The following is a 22,610-nucleotide window of genomic DNA, read 5'->3' as shown; positions in this document are numbered from 1 at the left end:
CCACATCTTTTCTCAGATCAGAAAACCCAAGCTAAAAGGCCGGAATGCAGCTCACCATCTGAAGCCATGTAAGCCAACACGTCAGGACAGCAGGAAGTCTTGGGAGGGTGCTGAAATTAAATTTTTCCCAAGCAAAACATTTTTATTAATTTGATGACCAGCAGCATTTTATTTTGACATTAGCTAAGGTTCCAATTTAGACAATGGGAAATGGCAGCTTTCTGCTCAAAGCTGAGAGAGTTTTTTACGTATATGTAACAACATTCAAATAGTTTGGAAGCATTTGCTCCATTTCTGACAGAGTTTCACCTATAAGCAGCATACCCTGGTATGTGTTTTAAAAAATATTTCCATATGCTAAAGGAATGCAAATGGTTGCCAAAGAAAGTGGCTGTTACAGCAGCAGGCTGGGGCTGTTTTTAAAGGAGAAACTGCTGCAGAAAGGAGGTATCCACAGAGGTGCACTAAAGCAACACTAACTGCAGTGACCTTGAGATGACCTAGACCTCCTCATATTACAAAAATGAAAAGGGAGTTAGAAAATCTGAGGCCAATTAGACGCTTTTTTTCTTTTTTTTTTTTTCTTTTTTTCCTGGAGACATGATGAAATTTCCTGAAACAAAAACTTGAGCAAATTCTATAAAATACTTCTAGCTTTGGTGGAAAAATAAATTATTGCCTTTTTATCTCCTCATTCCTGAGGCGCAGAACTGGCCCACTTCTGTTTGTGCAGATGGATTGGAGGGAAAACACCCAGAGAAGGGCCAAGTGGTGAGATTCTTGGCACGAGCAATTGAGTGTGAAGTTATTCTCAGGGCTGCCTATTTGTTATTGCAGCAGGAATCATTAAGATTATATGGAAAGATATTGTCTGGGAAAAAGTGTGAAGTAAGGATTATGTGTCCTGAAATGCAATTAGTGAGCAAAGCATTGCCTGCCCTCGATGGGATGTCTCTGAACCAGCGATGCAGAGGTGGCTGCGTTCCGGTGGCTACCAGGGCACTCAGCTTTACTTCTGAGGCACATCCATAGGCTGGGTCTGGAAGCAGGAGCCAACATTGCTCTGAGGAGAGAGGTTTGTCTCTTTGCTGCCCTCACAGAATCACGGAATGGCCAGGGTTGGGAGGGACCTCACGGATCACGAATCTCCAACCCCCTGCCACACGCAGGGCCACCAGCCTCCACATTCAATACCAGCCCTCCAATGTTTCATACTGTGTTCATCTCAATGGACGCTGGCCATTAAAATGCAGCTTCTAGACGCTGTGGTTCACAGAGCATCGCTCCTACCAGATGCAGGCAGGGGCTGATGGAGAATTCAGTGCCCAACAGCCCAGCAGAGGTGGGTGATAACTCAGCCTCCTGTTGATTAATCCCCACGTTTGATGAAGGCTCATGATTCTGGACTGCCTTTTCCTACAGAATGTCTGAGAAGCAGCTGTTGCTTCCAGAGAGAGGCACAACTTTGCCTGGCCTGCATAGGCTGCTGCCCACAGTTTCTTGGAGCATCAAGGCAATCGCCATGTTTTAGGGAGACCCACCTCACAGGAGAACCATGCCCCTGGCTCACAGCTGAAGGCAGCTCAACTGTGCAGAGCCATCTCCTCCCAAGGATTCAGGTGGGGTAGGGCCAGGAGTGCTGGTTCAACCCCACGCAGCCCAGCACAAGTTCTGCTGCAGAGTTCAGGGTCGGTGCTTAACTATTTCACCGTCACGTTGGTCACCGCTGCCCTGCTGCCACCATTCCTGCTAATACCACCAAGGCACTGGTGGATTTCTCCACCGTTTTCTTTCTAGGCACAACGGTTCGTTTCTTTGTGAGGAAAAATACAGACCCTCAACAGCATGGTGTGAATGAGACTTATAGCTTGCTGTCAACACAGCTGGAGTTAGAACACAGCTTTTGCAATAAGCTCCTGTGCTCACAAAGCTGGTCTCTGCATTCTATATGGGCACAGACGTAGGAACACGGGGCAGTCTCCATGGTTGTCCATTGCTGCCTTCATCCAGGAGGTGCAGGATACCACACTGGTATCTCTAAACAATGGGTTCAACCAGGACAGACATCCCTGCAAAACAAACTTTCCCTGCCACCAATGCTTGTGGCACAATACAGAGGCTGCTCATCCTGCTGCTTGTGTTGCTCTTCCCATCCCCAAAACCCCTCTGTATCCTTCTGCCCACAGTCTGTGCCTAGGGCTGTGACCAGAGGGGCTGCAAAGATAAATGAGAACTCTCCATTTCACGGGTTTCATGCCAAAAGGCACCAAGGTGGGGTAGGGAGCACAAAATGGGCCTTCTCAGATGTCAGCCAGACCACGAATCATGGCCTCCCAGCCCATTTATACCTGCACCCCCCTCCAAAACTGAGGGTCCATCCGAAAAGCCAATGATTTTCTATCCTGCCCAAGGGGAAGCAGAGGTTTGGGGCAACACCGCCCTGGCCGCTGCCTGCCTCTCTCCTCTTTGCTCAGCTCAATCCCATTCAGGAGGGAAATGCGTGCATTTCAATCCAAATGCTGGTGGTTTGGATTTTTCCTTTCGCAGCTTCAGCCTCGTGGCATTTGCTGTAAACTGTGTCAAGGGTTTGCGCGTTGGCCAGGAGCATGTGCTGAAGTGAAGGAATGCCTACAAGCACTGGGGAGGAGCCGGCAGGATGGCTTTACATTGCACTTGCCAAAACACTTTGGGGGATTTGGAGGCAACCATGTGTGTCTGATACTCCGAGCACCTTTTCTCAATCAAATCCCCCACATCACCTCCAAGGAGCCACTGAAACACAGACAAACGTTCTGCAGAGAGAAGGCATATGCAAAACTAATCAGGGATGTCATAGTTAGATAGGAGAGACCTGCAAGGTCGTTGGGTTCATCTGCTGGCAAGAAGCTTCTTCACGCTGACACCAGGAGCTCCACAGGCAGCGGGAGCCTGCAGCCCTCAGACAGAACTGGATCCCCTCCCATCAGGGCTGCTTCAGGTCCATAGCAGTGCCCAGACAGCAGGAAATACACTGGGACAGAGAGGGGTCAAACTCCAAGCCTTTACAAATGCAGCTGTAACTAAATACTCCCTCGTGCAAAGCAGTATTCGCTAATTATCAGAGGGGAGACAAAAACTAGTCCTTACTAATGCCTACATGGATACACCCAAATACGTGCTGCAGAGATGCATAAAACCCATTGAAAATTGTGTGGAATCTCTCTTTGGTTCAGCTGTAATTTTTTCTTGTTGAATTACTATTTGGAATATTTTTTAAAAGAAAACAAAAGGATTAAAAGTTCACTATTTCAGCCACTGCAAGTAGCTTTTGTTGCTGAATATTTGCTGATAGAGGGAACATTAAGGGAACTCAACAACTAAATCAAGAGCTACCAAGATTCCATCAGGTCCTTCATTCTGTTACGACACTCAGATTCTAAGAGGATGTTAGATAGAAATGTTGGTACTTGCTGCTGATCTGCACCATCTTATGTCTGGAATCACAGCCTCTTGTCAATAGCAACATAAAAAATGGATGTCAATGCCAATAAAAAGCAGAAAATACAAGCATTTCCATGGAAGACACACGAACTACAGTGAAGATGCTGCCTTTCACAGCAGTAGTTTTTCCTGGTTTGGAAGTCATTAACAACAGACTTGCATCCCATAACAAAGAGCACAACAGAAACAACAGAAATGTTTTTTGAAGTATCCAGAAAAAGCTGGAGCTTGGGAAAGTCAACGAATGCTGCAAGGCTGTCACACTGCAGGGCAGCAGCAAGAGGCTGCAGGAACACGGGGCCCAGCACAACACAGGGCAGCAATAACAGCTGCCACTGACAAGAAGCACAGCAGTTTCCTCAGCAGGCTGGGTCTGGATCACAAAAAAAAAACCTCATCAAGCCTTGACAGAGCAACCAAAATGCAATCTTAGCATTCCCAAGGGATGAGTCAGTTTGGGTTTTAAGCTGCACTGATGGTTGCAACCTGTTTCATCAGTATGCTAAGCAATGGAGTTTGTGTCTGGCACGTGCAGACATTCCTCTGCCCTTCTTCCAACAGAGCAGGGTTGCATTCCTGCACACTGGATCCAGCCTGGCACCGTTAGGAGAAGAACTGTTGGAGGTGAGAAGCAGAGGATCTTTCTCTCTCTTTTTTTTTTTCTCCTCTTTTTTTGGCATTTTATCTATGCTCATCCTTTAAGCGAGGCTGAACTCCCCATGTCACTCAGCAAAGGTGGAACACTGCCCACAGCACAGCTGCTCATGGTGCTGGGCATCCCCAGGCACGTGGGACAGCTCAGAGGAAGGCCCATGCAGACCAGCTTTACCCATCCTTGTAACAGCTCTGCACTGCCAGCAATGTTGTGCTGCTTAATTCAGGCTGGATGCTTCTGGCTGTCAGAAATCTGCAATCCAACCACTACGCACCTTAGAAACTAGGACTAACACCTTGATCCTGATCCAATGGGATGTCGTGGTTGCTGCTGTAAAAATACCAGTGCTGAGGGCTTGAATCTGGACTCATCCAACAAGCCTTACCTGGAGGAGGCAAAAACATCCCTGCAGCACATCTTGGGGGAACTTTACAGGGAGTAACTGCTAAAGGATTCACTCCTCTGAGAGCTACAGATGGAGAAAAGCCTCGTGGCTGCTTGTCACAGCATTCCCCAAAGAATCTGCACAACAAAAATAAGTGACGTGGGACTTCTTAGATCGTTCTGCTCATGAAACCCCAAGAGATGGAGTTATTCCAGCCCTCTTGACCTTTTTTTTTGTTTGTTTTTTGTTTTTTAATTTCTAAATTTATTTCTGACACCCATCCTTCAAAACCGTTTCCATTTGGGAGTTCTAATTAAATGACACAAACGACAGCTCAGATTCCCAAACGAGAGCAGCCACGTCTCGCCACAGCAAGCTTGGAAAAGCCAGCTGCCTGCTGCACTGGAGACCTGCAAATCTCCCACTGCTGTTCAGAACAGTGGTTGCTCAGATCCTCCCAGAATACTGAGCCTTCTACTACATTTGACCTGTAGATGAGAAGAATCCAGGGCATTTGGCTGAGAGCAGTACTGCAGCAGCACCTCAAGTCCCACAGCTCCATGCTTGCTTTCCAGAGATGCCCTAGGGAAGTTCTCAGTCATCAAATGAAATCCAGGAATTCGAGGCAAAAGAGTACAAATAATTGCACACAAAGAGGATAAATCTCATGGCAGATCAGGTGAGGACATGGATCAAGGATTTGAGGACTGTTAAAAGATCTGTTGGATTTGACAGTGGGCAAACCTTGACTGTGCAGCCAGAGCTGTAGGGAGACACAGAGCTGTGCCTGCTCTGCACACCCAAAGCACTGCTGGCTTCTAACATGGAAATCTGGTAACTCAGATCATTTTTTGGTCTCTTCACTTCAAGGCAGGAATTTGGCTGTGAGAGAACTACTTTTCCTCTATGATAACAGGACCTGCAGGCACTGCTCAGGGGCGTTTCATACCTCAATCCCTCTGACAGTAACTCTGTCGCATCCATGGCATCTCTGTCTCTGAGAATACACAGATTGCTGGCACCTCCTGCCTTACTAAGGTCACACGGATGCTGATGGCTCAACCACTCAAGGACACCGAGTTAACCTGCAAGGCTGCAGCAGGCACCGAATTTCCACCTTACTTTTCCCTTACCTCCAGAAGGAACAGGCAGCAAAGCAGAGGCATGCTGCTCACGTGCTCCTGTTGGGAGAGATGCCAACTCCAGTGGAGGCTCTTCATCAGGTCAGAGGCTTTGCTGGAGAGATGCCTCAGGTCCTGAGCAGACTTTGCCACCAACATATCTTGATAGGCACCTCGCAGCCTCCTTCTCCACAGACAGCAGGCACCACCTCTTCACCCACTGCCTTTCCAGCCAACAGGCTCAGCTGGCAAGGCTCAAGCCCCCATCCCCAGCTCTCCTCCTCCAGCAAAGAAATGCCAGCCTGTCTCAGGGCAAGATACACAGAAAAAAGTAATCTTTCCTTCTAAGCATGTGTTTGGAAATTAAAAATAAAACCTTCAAAGGCTTCCTTCAAAGGAAAAAGGAGGAAAAGAAAACAGAAGATTTTAGACTGTGGAAAGAGGGTAGTCAAGAGATACAAACGCATCTCCCTTTATTTGCACTGAGCTGCGCCAAAGAAAAGATGAAATCGCAGTTCTTTAAATTATTCAGACAAGCAAAGCTGTTTCTACTTCAGTCCAAGACCTGTCTGCAGATATTAGAAATTAAAAAAAAAAAGAAGAAAAAGGGCCACCCAGGAGGGGCTGACTTACCACACTGGCCAGCAGGAGGTTTGGGTGCAGATTACGGTGCCTGGCAGCCCCAGAACCTTGTTTGTGCTCCTGGATGAAAGCGAAGCCATTCCTGCACTGACACACTTCATACCAGCACATCAGCCCTGAGCAACGGCTGTCAGTGTGGGGCATCCACAAACACACTGGGAACGTCTCACAGTTGTCCTCTGCATCCCGAGGGGAATCGTCCCTCAGGAGCAGCGCTCACTTCTATCTGCATTCCCCCTCTTGTTGGCGTGCGCAGCCTCTGCTATTCATGGAGCCCTTCTGAGTACCAAGAATAAACCTCCAAAAATGCACAACCCTCTCACTTCTCCAGAAGGGAAGACTGCTGTTTCCTGTCTTCCTGGAGGCTTTTGACTTGTGGAAGCAACAGCACTGCATTGCAGCTGAGCATTTCTTGGCAGAGGAGAACAGCAGCCAGCCCTCCTGCCCTCCAGCCATGCTGTTGCCCCCAGCAGGCCATGGCTGAGTTTGGCCGGGTGGTTTTGCTGTTTGGTGGAAGGGATCTGGGCAAAAAGGCAGCACTTTGCTGTGGGCAAGGGAATGGCGTACACATGGGAAGGGGTGGATTTCAGGAGTGAAGGAGTTGAGAGGAAAAACCCACAGTACCACAAGGGATGCTCACTTGGAAAAGAGGCAGGAAACGTCCCAGCCATTGTGCAGGCAGGGAAAGAAAATACAGGGCAGGGAGAGAAGACCCCAGACACAACTGATGGCCTGAGGCAGCTGCAGGGAGCACCCACATTTGGAAGCCAGCTCAAATCGTGGGCACAAAGCCTTTGGTGGACCAGAGTGATGCAGAGCAGACATCACAGCTCCCATTCCCAAGCCCTCAGCACATGTCACACGTGCAAGCTCTCATCATCAGCCTTCCTGTTGCCACCTCCAGGCCTTACTTGGCAGCCAGCATCTACACACTGCCTCAGTTATGAAGGGCTTGTGGTAAAACAGTTTCAACCCCATCAGTTCTGGTTTGTGGGCCTGGCATACAGCAGCCACACGCTGCCACCTTCCTCTCAGCACTGCCACGCTGCTGCCCTGAGCTACACACCATCTTAGCATCTCAGTGATGGTTTCTGTCTGATGATCCTTCCCTATAGCTTTTCTCAAATAACCCATACAAATAATAGACCAGATTCCTTTTCCTGGGCCAAGCTGAGATGCAACTTTCAGAGGACAACTGCCACCAAGCCTTACTGCACCCCCAGCTGTGATGCTTGCTGAGATTTCAGCTCCAAATCCCCCTGCTCTGTGATAGGTACCTGGTAGTAACCATTCTTAATTTATTATCTGTAATGCTCTTCTCTCTGTGATTAAGACTCAAGCCTTCAACACTTCTCACCGGGGTGTAAGCCCATTTCTGCACCATAGGAAGGTCCCTCGAATTCCATGAGCACAGCAGTTCCACAGGAGGCAGATCTGACAGCCTCATCCCGCTGTCACTTTTGCTGTCACTTCTGAGCCAGTCTGATATTTGGACACAAGACCAAGGGCACAGCAGGTGCCCGGGGAAGGGCTTGGCAGAAGTCACCATTCGCTGCACAGGGAGGGTCTTGGGAAAAGACTGTCAGGTGAAAGGAAGCACGTGGGGCTGTAGCAATATGGCTTCTATGGCACATGGGCAGCGTGCGTTTGGAGCTGCAGAACCACTGCAGAGCAGCAGCAGTGCAACCTCTCCCCCCAAAACAGCTCACAGCTACTTCAAATGAGGCAGAGATTCAAGCAAGGTTTAACTGAGCACAAGCAGACTGCAGGAAACGAGATGATGTTTCTCTGTCAAGCCATGCAAATAGCAACAGATAGGTGAAGAACTAAAGCCAGGAACAGACTGGAAGCCCCACTTCAGATTGCATCCCCAGGGGCAGTGATGCTCAGCGTTCTTCCACTGTGCTGGCAGCAATACTCAGCCCTGCAGCAAAGAAAGTCCAGTTCTCTGCTGCCCTCCAATACCATCCTGCACCAAACCCATGCAGGACAGGATGGGAAGCATCCTGGCACCAAAGGAAAGCACTTTGGAGGGGACCTGGTAAGGAAGCTCCAGCTGCTCCACAGCACTTTCACTGGCCAGCAGGGCTGTGCAGCAGGTGCTGGGCCTGAGCAAGGGACTGCCCTACCTGCAGCATAGCCCTGGCCACGTGTGCAGGTGGCTCACTGCACTGAGCTTCAATCTCCACAAATAGGGTACAAGGAAACCTTAAAACCCTCAGATCGGCCTCGGATTGGGTTGTTCTGCTCAAGCAGCAGGGAGGACCTGAGCATCCCATACCCTGCCCTGCTTTCCCTAAGCCCAGGGCCAGCCATGGCGACCCTCTCTCCATTCCCCCTCAACCTCTCCAAAGCACCACCTGTGCACTGGAGCAGTTGCCTCGTCCCACACAAACCACTCAGACTCTGGAAGGTGCAGCCCTCCATCCGGAGCGTAGATTCTATCAGCGAACCCATGAATGTGAGAGCTCAAAAAGAGCAACAAGGGGGGAATAACAGCCATAAAAGCCTGCCTGGGAAGTGCAATGCACCTGCACTGAGGGGAGCTCACCTCTGCACACTGAAGGTCATCTGCTCCATGCTGACCCAAGTCATTTTGCTCTCCTAAGGTCAGTTCCAGCCCTGGGAGCAAGCAGGCTCATCCCTGCTCCCTGAAAGAGTAGAGGGATAACATCTGCTAATTCTTTGGACATACACAGCTTTTGTAATGCTTCCTGCATGTGTTTGCACAATTTGCTATAAAGCTTTGGAAAGAAAGGCCAAAAAAACCCATTCCAGATGCTTCCTTAATTCAGCCCACTAGATAGATGCTTCAGAAAGTTATTTGTAATTGGGCAAGCGTTGCAAGGGTCACCTCCTGGCTGGTAATCAACTCCTGCTCTGTTAGGAAGCAGCTTCTAGCTCCAGACTAGCAAAGAGGTTTGGTGTCTGCCCAACATATGCTGCAAGGCAGTGTTGGGCAGCTCCACCACTGATCCAGGAAAGAGCAAACACCTGAAACTCATTAGCTGTAATTGCTGCCATCCCTGGTAGGCGCTGACCCACAGCAGGAGATCTGGCACAATCAGGTTCTGCAGAAATACAACCAGAGTTATGCAGGACAGGAAAGCAAGGTGTTCCCTTGCATCCAAGTGCTCTCTGCACATGCTGTTCCCCTCCAGTCATTCTATCTCTGCAAGTTTTCCCAGTGGTAACCACCACCCTCCCAAAGCCCAGGCCGTCCTGTTCCCACTCCCCACTTGGAGTTCTGCATCTCACAGCTGCTCAGAGACAGAAAAAAAATAACAAAGCTTCTGGACATGGTGAGCAGCAGAGGTAAACGAAGAGCAGACATCTGCAAAGGAAAAACACAATGCAGCAGAGGAGAGTCAGCAAGGCCAAACATAGAACTTGGGCCTGGAGCACTCAGCTCTGTAGCTGCCAAGGAGAAAGCTGTGGGCAGTTTGTAGCATCCAGGCCTGCTTCACCTCACTGCTCACTGCCACCACATCATATCGAGTGTGCATCATGAAAGACACAACACACACAACCACTGCCTCATTTCTGAGCACAAACCTTCCACACCACCACGTTAACTAGCAGATAGGGCTAACGACAGCTTCCCTGTCCCTGAGAGCATCATGTAACAACACACAGCAAAACCACACACTGCTGTAACACGGCACAGCAACGAGCAGGGTGAGAAACAATTCTGCTGCAAGTTGAACAGCCACAGCTATTGCAAACAGAATACTCAACAGCTCATCCTTAACCACGGCCAGATTCGCCCTGCTTGCCCAGTGCCCACAGGATGTTGGACAGCAGTGCAGAAGTCACATCACACCCGGCACAGCCTATCACCCCCAACCTTTGGTAAGGATGAAGAGCCAAAGGACCCCAAAGCACAGCATGAAGCCAGCGGGAATTAACAGATGAGCACATAAGCAAGGAAAACCAAAGCCACCCAACTAAAATGGGTTATTAAGTCTGACCTGACAGCGTGTATTCCAGGTATCTCTGCAGGGGCAGCTCAGAACTTTTAAGGCTTATTTGGGTCATGATACTCAGCAAGACATTCGCAGTGGCTTTAAACACTTCTGTGAGGCTACACTTTCCCCACTGCACTGCTAACACACGCAGATTCGTTTTCCTCTCTCTGAAGTAATCTGAACAAAGTCTCTGGGAAAGTTATCCAATGTCAGAATAGAAGTAGCATACATCATAAATTCAGAATACAGAATTTGCTGATGCCCTGCCAGCACCTCATTCACACTCTCAGCCCCTTTAAAAGCACTTCAGGTCGCTGCACACAGCTTACAGAGAGCAGCACTTCCAAGAGGTGATGGCGAGCCCCGCAGTGGGGATGCAGTCACAGCTCGCTCAGCACAGACAGCCACACCGTGAGGGGACACCGACGGAGCAGGGAACTGCTTTGGGCCTCGTTCCCAGAGCAAGGCAGCACCAGATCTGCGGGATGAATCACTTCTGGTTGGACCGATCAGAAATGAATCGTTACCCAGCAGCGATGATTTCTCCAATTACTTAAAGCAAAGCAGTCACAACCAGAACTGACTGAACAGCAGGGGATGGAAGGAAGACCAACCTTCCTCATGTTACTGTCTGCCTGATGGCAGATACACCCCTTTACGTGACCACAGCTGCCTTATGCAGGAGCTTCAAAGCACTTCTTCAACCTCAGCACTGCACATCAGCAGAAGGAAACCCAAGGAGAGCAGTTTTTAAGACACAGAACATCAGGAGTCCCTTTCTGGGAGCAGAGCTCAGCATGAGCACAGATCGCTTCAGCAGCCAAGGAAATGGGTAACATTCAACACCCCTATCTGCATCCTTGATAAATAACAAGGAAATTCTTCTTGTGCTGCTTCTGCTGATGCACGAGCTGCCAGTGCTGCAGCAAAGCAGATGAGTTTCCCCAAGATTTCACCGTGCCCTTGCATCAACTAATGCATAATACCAGCATGCCTTAACGACATTACCGATCCATTTATTCGACAAATTAAGTTCAAACTTTTTTTTTATTAAGCACATTCCACAGTACAAAGCTTTAGATCATGAACGATATCTGTACAATTTAACAGTTTCAATAAGCTGTTCATACACCAACTTTCCAAACAGGTAATTGGCAAACATAATTACAAGTTAGAATTAGACTATCCCAGTGCTTTGAAACATTAATATAGCAGTAATGTACAGTTGCTCAATTATGTTAGCAAATCAAAGTCCAGAGTGCAGCCAGGATCACTACCATGAATCCCAGGAGTCGAGTTCCTTGGGTGCCAATCACAAAAGTCCACTGCTATGTTACACAAAGCACAAAGAAGTTCGGACCGCATGTTCAAATACCATCATCTCCCCAGGAAAAAGCAGGAATTTAAATCTTACACATGCATTTAGAAAAGGACTCCATTCTTCAGAAACAATTACGTTTGGTGTTTGTTTGTCTGTTTTTTTCTCAGCACTGCAGCAGATTTTAGACCATTTGATGTTAAAGCTATTAGATGAGAAGGGGAAGTAAGGTACCTTCACACAGTACTGCCACGTCTCCCAACCAGGGATCTTATGGACAACCAGGAGCACGTTGTTCATCTTCTGTACTTCACGTTTGGTCACCGTGATGAAGTAAAGACGTTGCTGTAACACACGAATGGGAGTTGAACACTGATCCCAACACCTCTCTCAACGTGGGGAGGAGAAAACCTCAGGATGCACTGCTGGGCCACCTCGGCAACGTCTCGACGCACGCCTTCTCCGAACTCATTTGACACACAGTGACGCTCCCTGCGCTCAGGATCAGCCCCTCAGCAATCTGACAGCCCTCAGCCTTCCTGATGGCACGAAGCTCCAACAAAGCGCTGCCATGGGACGCAAACGACGCCTCAATCCATGTGACCCATCTCTGTGCCAGCACGTATCTTCCCCAGGAAAACGGGCTGGCTGAAGCACTGAAGAAAAGCCACCAGCAGGCACAGTCACACATGGCTGACGAAGGTACGATATTCACGTTTGCATCTGTCCACGGCTTACTCCAACATAAGAGAAATGCAGTAGCGTTTGTGACCACATAAATTAGAGGGGAGACCATGACAACACAAAAAAAAACCCTACTGAGATTCCAAATAAAAGCATGCTAACAAAGAGAAACCATGACCAGGACACCGCGTTATGGTTACAGCTGAGAGCTACAGGTAGGGAAACCTGCACGGCGATCAGAGCATTGACCTGAAGGGACCTCCACTCCACCACGAGGAAGGGTAACAAATCAAACATAAATAAATTTCACTTCGGCCCATGGCACTTCCTCCACTGAGCAGCCAAACTAATGCTAAAGGACATCAGCAGGCGACTGTGACAACCTACTGGTGGTAAAAGAAAGACAACTGTCAATACTGCGGCACAAAATATAAGATACAGAACATAAATTAACCTTTTTTTTTTTTTTTAATTTTTAAAAAGTTTAGAAATTACATTTTAAAATATGTAGTTCCCATTAAAAAAATCCTAATGAATACTGAAAACCTCCTTTTGCAGAGAAAATTTCTAGATAATTCATATTATCCCCTACAGTGCCAGTAGTCAGAACATCCTGCTGCCAAGTGCTACCACAGCTTGCGTTAGTGTGTAGTGTCAGGAAATCCTGACTCCTAGCACCCGGAGGTTACACTGTTATGTACATCGTATCTACATGCTTATACAGTATCTGAAATGAGGCAAGCACACACGGAAAGGTTTTACTATACCAAACATTAGGAAGCGCAGGACGGCTGTCGTACAGAGCACAGTTAAAAGGAAAAGACAGTGCTATACAACTAGTTTAGATAACCTAGCCTGAATTACAGGTAATCTTTAATTTAAAAGAAATTATTGGTGCAGAAACAAGTAAACTGTAATCCAAAAATATTACTGAGCAATTCAGAAATATTTCTAAGAGTCCAACGTACACTCCTATCAAACAAAACAGGCTCTGAATCTGTCGTAAGAGCAAAGCCTAAAGGACAATGATGACTTGGAAAGCAAAGCTCTGTACATTCTGGGTATGTGTTTGGCACCCAAATTTCATTGGAGAATGTTTTTTCTTTGAAGTCAGACAAAAGTGCAAAGCAATATAAATTAGGCCAAGTCCTTCCTTGACGTCTGATTTATTTCTGAAAAAACAAGCCATCTGAGTTCAGGTTCTACGGACAATATACATGTGAAGCTTTGGATTTCTCACTGCAGGGGAGGGTAGGCTTCTGAAATTCATCTACTCGAAGTCAGTGAATTTGTAGTAAATTCAAAGACGACCACTGAGAGCAGGAAAGATTAAGAAATTTAGATATAGAATTGTGCTGCTTTGCATCTACACAGCATCTAGAACCAATTCTGACTTTAGCTGTCGATCAACATCTTCAGGCATGTAGGAGCCAAAATCCAGTAGTTCGAGACTGTGAAACCCTGAAAGAGACAAAAGACAAACTGAACTCACAGAACACGCAAGTCAAAAAGCACCTTTTGGAGACGCAGAAGGTTAAGCACACACCATCTCTGGCACTCCAGGCTGAAAGTACAAGACCAAACACTGTGAGGAGTACAGCGCTTACCGTGTTGAGGAGGCACTCAGCTGGGAATAATGTTGTGATACAAGTCCTTCCTCCAAGGACGGTGCACCTCCATGGGACACTGCCTTTCCTGCACAATACGCTCCAAACATCAGAGCGCTTTTCTTACACACCTTTGGGGAGCTAAAAGGTGAACCACCTGCTCATCCTGCTAAATGCTGGGCACTTTACTGAAAGAGGGACAAATGAACTTTCCTCTCCTCCAGTGCTGCAGAGGAGCAAGCTTTGCTCAAAATACAAACTTGGCTCCTAATACGTAGGATTTTAAGAGAGCAGACAAGACACCAAAATTAGTTTTAGACTTTGTTTCCCCCATCCTGTTACACGACCATGTAAATACTTGGCGAAATTAAATCCAAATTTCAGTTTTACTCACCACTTTCCAAAATCACTTTTGTGGACCATGGTGAACTGCCCTGTTCTGATATGAAATTCCCCAAGAAAGGTTAAAACATCTTTAGATGTTAACCAATGGCTTCCCTTCCCCCTAGCACAAGACCTAGTGCTCAATATAAGAATATCAGAGTATCATATGGTAACAATTTTTATCATGTTACAATAAACACCAGGAGTTCAACAGAAAGCAATAAAACTCTCACAGCCAACTGCCAGGACTGTCAAAAATGATCCACTTTGAAGAGGCATAACATTGCAAGCCTTGTAAAAAACCAAGGGCGTGGGGCTGTTTGAAAACACAGAAAACTATAATGTTTGAAAGCATATAAAACCCTTTCATTAAATGTCATAATGAAATATTAGCTGTTTGACCATAATTGTATGTAGATTTATGTTTTGTGAATTGTGATTTCAGAAAAACCCTTCAGAAAATGACATCACAGCATCTCCCCTGTATAGGAAACATCATGAAGGGACAGCCATTTATCAACACTAGCAATTCCTGGGATCACATCCCTGCGTGTTTTTAGTTCTGCATCGCGAAACAAGTCAGTCATAAGCTGCTCAAAATTGTCAAGTGTGCAGAATTTCAAAGGAAGAACACGCTGCCAAAGGCTCTTCATATTTCATCAACAAATCTCCATGACAGTGGATCTTGCAGGTCACATGTGGCAGGAAAGAAAATAAAGCACCAACACATTCCTCTTCTGCTTAAGACAAACTCCGTACAGCTTTTCCACAAATCAAACTAGTAACCATTCCACTTCAACAAGCCTTGGAGTCTCCACAGCAAAAGTTCACCTAGCTATTGCCCCATGTGGCACAGCAGCCAACGGGAGCATCTCTGCCTACAGAGTAAGGCAGAGTCCCCAGGGACACAACCATCAGTGCTGGCACCAAGCTTTCCACGTAAGAACACAACCACACACACAGTTTTGAAGTGGAAGTGAGAGGGAAGCAGTGTGAAAGGACCTCACTGCTTTGAACAGCTTCATGATCCACCTCCCCCAGGAAAGTGTCACATTTAACTACCTCTCCACCCAACATAAATGTTACATTATCACTTGCTTTCAAATTTCTGCTGGCCTTCCACTGCACAAAGAATAAAGCAGCCGGTCAGTTTTCACTAAGTTACCCTTGCAGCAACATTCTTAACATCACAATTTCTTAAATGAGCTGCTCAATGTGTATTCAATACTGCAATATCTCTTTTGACACTAAGAAATACGGTCAGATTTGAGGTTTTAATTTAGAAAGGGAGAATAAGGACACGCATGAAATACTGCAGGGAATACTAGTGATTCCCTAACACACAAGCAGGGCAGAACTGAAGTTCATATGAGCAATGGGTTGATTTAAATGTACCTTACACCCAAGTTCTAGTGGAGCTGGATGTAAATATATTTCCTTAGATTTTGAAGAAAATAAGCAAGCTCCATTCTCTGCTGATTCTGTGTGCTAACACTGCATCACAGCATGAGACTTCTTGCTCAGTCATGGGCCTGATTATATTAAATAATTACTGGTTCTGAAACTCAGTCTAGCAATGCCCAGCTTTTGGCCTCGATTCTCTGTCGAACCCAACAAGCCACTGGATCTGATGTCTACCCAGAGACGACATCACCATGGCCTTCCTCAAAATAAGCAGGAATTCACTCAGCAGGAACAGCAGCCAACACTTTCCTGAGGGATGAGTGCAGGTCAGAGGAAAGTGACTTTTAAGAAACTATCTCAAAGAAGCCAAGTGTTTCTTCACATGGAAAGCTGTTTCCTAGCCAGAAAGAGAGATCCTACAGAAGGAATGGAAAGAAGTCAGAGACCATAGCAGGAATAAACGCATACAGACAGACAACGGAAGTCCAGGCTTACACGAAGAGCCACAATGTTTAAGCCAACGACTAATTACCTACTTTACATAAACCCTTCCAGCTGAGGCAGTAGTACTCCTAATTCCTTTTGTTGTGGTGCTCCCACTTCCTTGAAAGCACGGCGTTATCAGCATAGCCTAACACAGGGCGCTGGAGAAAGGGGCCACTGCTCTTTGCTAAGGCAATTTCTACATTTCCAAGCCCCAGCACTCACAGCTATTTATAGTGTGAAGTGCAATTGTTGGCAGCAACGCAGATGACATAAGAAAAAGAAACCATTGTTCTCACAAACAGATCTACAGCAGAGCTTTTACCCACCGTGCTTGAACAAGGACAGGAAGCGGACTTGCAGAAAAACTGAAACAAAATAGGTTAAGACCACGTGCCCTGCTTTTGACAGCTTTGTCACACTGCCTAACACAACATTTCTAGTTCTGAAAGTCCTCCAAGATACTTATGGTCATCACAGAATTGCTCACTTGTGATGAGCGTTTGTCCAAAGATCATATGTGTTTTCAGTTTACTAGGAGCACATCAAGATGCTCGTTAAAAGATTTCATCCTGAGATGCCTCAAAAGCTCCAAAAGATTCTGATTTCACAGGATATTTGCAATACCTGTACCAATGCACCAAAATCTCCAAGAACATTGCAAATACCCAGTAACTTCCCATATTATACCTTAAGTATCCAATTACAGGAGTTTATAGGGGACGTGAGGATGAGATAGCATGACATGGCAAGTTTTGAAAGCTGAAGCACGACCATGCATGGCTAAGTAATGTAAGAAGTGGCATAATAAATGTCTGTTTTCTTAAGGAAAGCAACAGTTTACTGTTTAGAGTAATACAACCTGCAATACAACCTGTAATACAATGGTGAAGTGATAAATTTATGAACATGTTCTATGTGAAGAGACAAAGACTTACCTTCTGAGGGTAGTAAAGTGCAGACTGTTATCTGGAGATGTAAGTGTATGTTCTAGATGGAGAGCGGGTCTCGTTTGGGGCACTGGGTGGCACATTTAAGAAATCCCAGATCAGAATTGTATCGTCATGGGAACTACTAATGATCTGAAATTCATCAAACTGGAGCCTAAAGACACGTCCTGAATGTTCCTGTGAGAAATGAACAGTAGTTAGCAGGCCAAGAGGAGGATAACATTTCATTACATTTGTGCTCACACAGATCTGGATGCAGAGTGGTGTATTAAAATTTTGGTGCACTAAGAAGCCCTTAGTTATAATCACACTCGAGTTTAAAGAAAAGCAGTTTTCATACATAAACTTTGTCCAGTGTAACACACAGCTTTCAAATAAAATACTTGTAAGCTCTGAGTCTCCCTGCAGGGGCCCACTGCACATGTTGAGGCTGACATTATTAAAGACTAAGGCAGTCTATCAATTAGGAAGCATCGATCTAGAAGACTGGCTGGCACTAACAGTCTACACCAGGGGTTCCTTTACCTACAAAAGATTTTGCATTCAACACTGCTGCTAACCCAGTTTTTTCTAGCACTAACACACCACATCATGGCTTCATCTAGGACACACTGCTGCAAGAATCAGCATGGCTCACTCATGGAGCGCATCCAAATGCTGCCAATAAGGAAAGGAGGTGTAGGAGCTCCACCAGCTCTTTGAAAAAACCTCAGAATGGATGTCCAGAAAAAGTTTTCCTCTTCCTCCTGCTTACCCATTTGTTAATAAATTTAAGAGGAGTATGAGACCTTTACTAGAGAACTAACTAAAGCTGCCAGACTGATCTCCAAACCAGAAGCTGAGCTACAGTACACCCACAGAAGGGAAAGAAGCAACTCTTTCCAGTAAAACTAAATACACATACAGATTAAAAGAATAGTTAAAGCTCATCTTCACACAAAGATTATTCAAAAGAAGAAAAAAAGTGCTTTTAGGAATATAAGGACTTCTATAGTATTGGAAAGGCCAAACACAGGCTGAATAAGCCAGTTACCATCATATGCAGACAGTAACTTTGGGTTGTTACGAGACTGGAGAAACGTCTGACTGATTCCTGAAGTAAATTTAAAAAAAGAAGTGCATGAAATTTCAGTTTCAATACAAGGAAAAACACAGCTTAACCAACAGCCTCAACACTGATAGTCCTCAGGGGCAAGGGGAGTTCCTCTGGTAATTCTTTCCACTTATCCTCCCTTCTCTTTGCATGCCTCTTCCTTTCAAACTGAAAGGTTAGGAAAAAGGTTGAGGAAAGACTCACAGAATTTCAGCCCCTTTAATAGAAGGAAAATCGAAGCCAGCATGACAGTGGTATTAGGGAACCACGCCAGTAGCTAAAATGATTTAACATAATGTTGTGATTTATTTTTTAGAGTCTGTGAGAATGTCTTAATTTTTCATTTAAACTTCAGTTCAAATCATTGATGATATGTACATTTTACTTCATTTTTAGCATAAGAAATAGCCCAGGCTTTACAGAGAACCCCCTGAATTTCTCATCTCTCCTAAGGTAAGGGAATAAAATGCCTCATGCCTTCAAATGGAAAGTCTGAAACCTCAAATTAATACATCATACATACCACTAACGTACGCAAGCATAATGTACTTGCTGGGGCACGAGGGTCAAGAGCAGCTTGCAAGTCCCAAACTTTAATTTTGCTATAAAGTAAGATAAGAAGGTTATATAAGCATTGTTTCAAATGAAAGCACAGAAACATCTAAAAGCAACAGACAGAATTCCAGATCTTTCCTTCAGCTGATTTATCAGAATGGAGCAAAACATTATAATTTATCTTCACTAAACTACTAAAGCTGAATCTCGTAGGACAGACAGTTTTGTATTTCTTTTCAGAAGCAAATACAGTGATGTCTTTGTGATGGCCCAAGTGGGTTGTTTATACTCAAGACAAACTAACTACGTTTGTATACACAAGCCAGTTTGGAACTGCAGAGGATCTCAAAAGCCCACAACACTACTGATGAAGTGTGAAGATCCAACAGGAATTAAGCAGGGACTGCCAACCCCAGAGGGATGATAAGCCCAAATAGAAGGCTGGAGACTAACACAGTTCAAGAATTGTTTTCAATAGCTCTACTGTTCACTACAAGGAGAGTTCATACAGAAACAGAACTGGAGAATTTGGATGTGAATGTACATTGTGCTGAACCTACTGCACAGCAGAAATACCACTTGCAAGGCAGAGCAAATCAGAAGTGCTCATGGTGGGGCTCCTGCCTTTAACCTATGAGAAATAGCCACTGAACAGTTCTGAGGGCCCTACATGATATATCTGCCCTCACAATAAATATCTTCAGTGCCGTTGTCTTGAAACAAACAAAAATTGAAAAGAAAGCACTGATTACTGGACCTGGAAAGGAGCAATTTCTAAGGGAAGACACAAAAGAATGCACTTTTTTAGACCGATTCTCACTTCAACCTAACAAAAGTTTGTTTTCTGTAAGAAGTCAGGCATGAGTGCCAAATAAATTCTGTGTGCACTAGAATGCACCAGAATAGTAGTTTTAAGCATACAAGAAACCGCAGCCTGATAGGCTGAAATGCTGAAGCAGAAGCCACTCCAACAGTGATCCATCTGTCACATCAGAAGAGACCCTTCATACCGCAAACAAGGCCCAAAGGCTTTCAGAATGCTTTGTTAATGAAGGCAGAACGTTTAGAAATTGCTCTCAGAAACTTACCCATCATAGGCTCCACTAACAATCCTCTTGTTGTCGAACCTGATGCATCGGACCAGTTCTTCATGGCCTTCTAATACTCTTAAACAGGCACCACATTCAATGTCCCATAGCCTTAAAAGAAAAGAAGAAAGTCTGAGCACTTCAGGCTGTGCTATCCCTTCACCTTACACACAGTGATTTAAGCATGCTTCTGAAGGGGTTTCTGCAGAAAATACCACAATTTGCTAAAAAGAGCAGCTGGTAGAACTAGGAGACATTTGCAATTCAGATAAAACTGCGTTGCAGCTGCAGTACATAAAAACTAATCTAGACACTCAAAATTACATGCGAGTAAAGGTTGTATACTTGCTAGATTATTTTAAGAAACCTCAACATACTTTTCCATTCTGCATAAATCAGTGATACTAGAGGTTCAGAATGCACGAAAACCAGTGACCAGTGTCACCATCTCTCAAGTAGAAAACAAACTATTTACTAGGTCATAAACTACAGGAACAGACAGTTTTGTTTCCGTTCGTCTGAACCTCTCAGCCTCACTTTTTCACATGCATGTGATATATTAACTTTCAAAGTGAACAAAATTCCAGTCGTACAGCATCTGCTTTAATAGCAAGACATACTGAAGATGGTTTGCAGCAAAGGTCAGGGGAAATCCTGTTATCGTGTGGAAATGCACACAGATACACAGTGACAGCCTGCTGGCACCCACCTAATGGTGTTGTCAGAAGATCCACTGACAACTAGTCGATCCCTGTACTGCAGGCAGGCAATGCCACGCTTGTGCCCATTGAGAGTACGAACAAACTCGCACGTACTTGTACTCCAGACCTATGGAACACGAGAAGGATGTTTCTTTGAGAATTATGCTCAATGAAGGCTTCTGACTTCCAACAGAAGCTGTTACAAACTCATAAGCAGAAGTCTGAGGCTGACTTTTGCTGGGCAGCAGAATGAAAACTTCCATAGTATTTCTACAGGCAAAGAGGAGGCATGTGGTGTTAGTGGAAGATGGCATTACAGAGCCTAGCAATGACAAGAGCCATTGGCTCTGCTATTGTGCACCACGTCAGTGAGAAAGACTGTATTTTCAAGTAGTAGATATTTTCAAGTAGTAGATGGTCCAAACAACCTTGAAGGGCTGACGGCACTTGAATCTTGGTAAGTAAGTAATCTTTTAAAAAAGAGAATATACATATACAAAAATAAGCTGTATTTTTTTACCAAATAAATTGCTAGCAATCTGCTTCTAAGAGAAGACCAAAGCCACGGCCTATTAAGGCTTGGTGGCTGTTTCTTTTTTAACATTGAAGCATTTTGATCATATTGGTTCATTTTTAATGAACTGCTATTGAAGTTGTAATGCAAAGGATTCATGTAAAGTAGCTCATTTCCAAAACAGTGCAGCGGGTTTCTTGGCAGATATTGGGACATGGAACTTCCAAGTGCTTTTTGGCACAGTACAGAGTAGCTCTGGTTCTAGAGAAGGAAGGGTGGAAACGCTTTTGTTATATTAATATACTCTGGATAAGTCAGATTTTCTGGTATGTAGTAGTTTTCAAATACAGCATTTTAATTCTTTAAACACAGCAAAGTCTGGTTTAACTGGGAAGGTGTGGTATGGAAAGGCAACTGCTGATAAATTTCACGTCTGGAACAGGACTGCCAATTGAAATTTAAAAAAAAAACCATTTGGAAAAAGGCACAAAATGTGCCACATTTAACAAACAAACCCATCTCGAGATTAGAGTTCAGATGATGAGTAGGTTTTACTTTTTTGAAGCTGCACAACAGTAACCACAAAAATGCTTCAAGACTTGTTATATACATGAAGACATTAACAACTAGTCAGAGGAAGCAGCTAGCTGAACGGTAAGGAGAAAGGCACAGAACTGTTTACAAAAACTTTGGCTACTCGGATTAGAATTGTAACTTCCAGAAGCTTTTCTGGCTTGGTAGGGATTCAGACCCACAGGAAAGTTCTGCCAACTTACTTTAATGGTCCTGTCACCTGATGCTGACACAATATACTTGTCATCAAAGTCTACCACGTTAACAGCAGCACGATGGCCAACCAAGACACGGCGCAGGGTGATGTCAGTAGGTGATGCCATATCCCAGACAGCAATAGATCTGTCTTTGGAGCATGTCACCATTAAGCCGTTACTGAACCTCAAATGAAGCACGGCTTCATTGTGATGAATCAACGTGTTCAGAACTTCACCTGTATTTACATCCCAAACTCTGCAAAAGAAAAGAATTTTATCCCAAATGAAGGAACTATGTGCATTGTACAGTGCAAACACATACAGCTCTGCTACCATATTCAAGAGAGCTCTCTGGTTTGGTTTGCCAACACCTCTTTAGGTTACGGAAGAGCAGAAAGGAACTGGGGAAATATCTTGGTTCACTTCTCAGTCACAAGCAATAATTGGGAGCAGTGTGCAATTAGGCCAGAAAAAGCCTAAGCTGGGCCACTGCTAAAAGAAAGGGTTGCACAGTAATGAAGCATGACTCTAGAACTCTTCTTTCTAGGTGGATTAGAACCTGTGTAATGTACAAATTGATGAAGCAAACCAAAAATAAAGTATACTTTTCACTTTTTAAGAGTTTTATACCACTGAGATAGCGATCACAATTAGTACACATTGTACCATTTGGAAAGAAGTGGCCTTGTGGACTTGCATCAAGTGAGTAGCACTACTGATTTTATTGTAACTGACAGTAACTGCTATGACCAGTTCTTAATTTCAATAGATCAGTACTGATGTAGCAAAGCAAGCCACCAGGAGACAA

The 22,610-nt window shown here is 45.1% G+C and overlaps 1 protein-coding gene across 8 annotated transcripts in view; it reads right to left on the bottom strand.

Moving 5' to 3' along the window:
- Positions 1 to 11,279: 11,279 nt before the first annotated feature.
- The window catches only part of FBXW11 (F-box and WD repeat domain containing 11), a 65,776-nt gene continuing 54,445 nt past the window's right edge, over positions 11,280 to 22,610 (bottom strand). For all 8 annotated transcript variants that reach the window (XM_048960253.1, XM_048960246.1, XM_048960251.1 and 5 more), the window contains 6 exons: positions 21,809 to 22,058; positions 20,527 to 20,645; positions 19,818 to 19,928; positions 18,698 to 18,776; positions 17,070 to 17,258; positions 11,280 to 13,714 (listed from right to left, as the gene is read on the bottom strand). In XM_048960253.1, coding sequence (XP_048816210.1) covers positions 17,097 to 17,258; positions 18,698 to 18,776; positions 19,818 to 19,928; positions 20,527 to 20,645; positions 21,809 to 22,058 — 721 coding nt within the window. In that variant the 3' untranslated portion in view covers positions 11,280 to 13,714; positions 17,070 to 17,096. The remainder of the gene's footprint in view (positions 13,715 to 17,069; positions 17,259 to 18,697; positions 18,777 to 19,817; positions 19,929 to 20,526; positions 20,646 to 21,808; positions 22,059 to 22,610) is intronic.

This window comes from Lagopus muta, chromosome 14, assembly GCF_023343835.1.
Source record: "Lagopus muta isolate bLagMut1 chromosome 14, bLagMut1 primary, whole genome shotgun sequence".
In the NCBI taxonomy this organism is placed as follows: Eukaryota; Metazoa; Chordata; class Aves; order Galliformes; family Phasianidae; genus Lagopus; species Lagopus muta.
The sequence above is the reverse complement of the archived record's forward strand: the minus strand, read 5'-3'. Positions and strand labels throughout refer to the sequence as shown.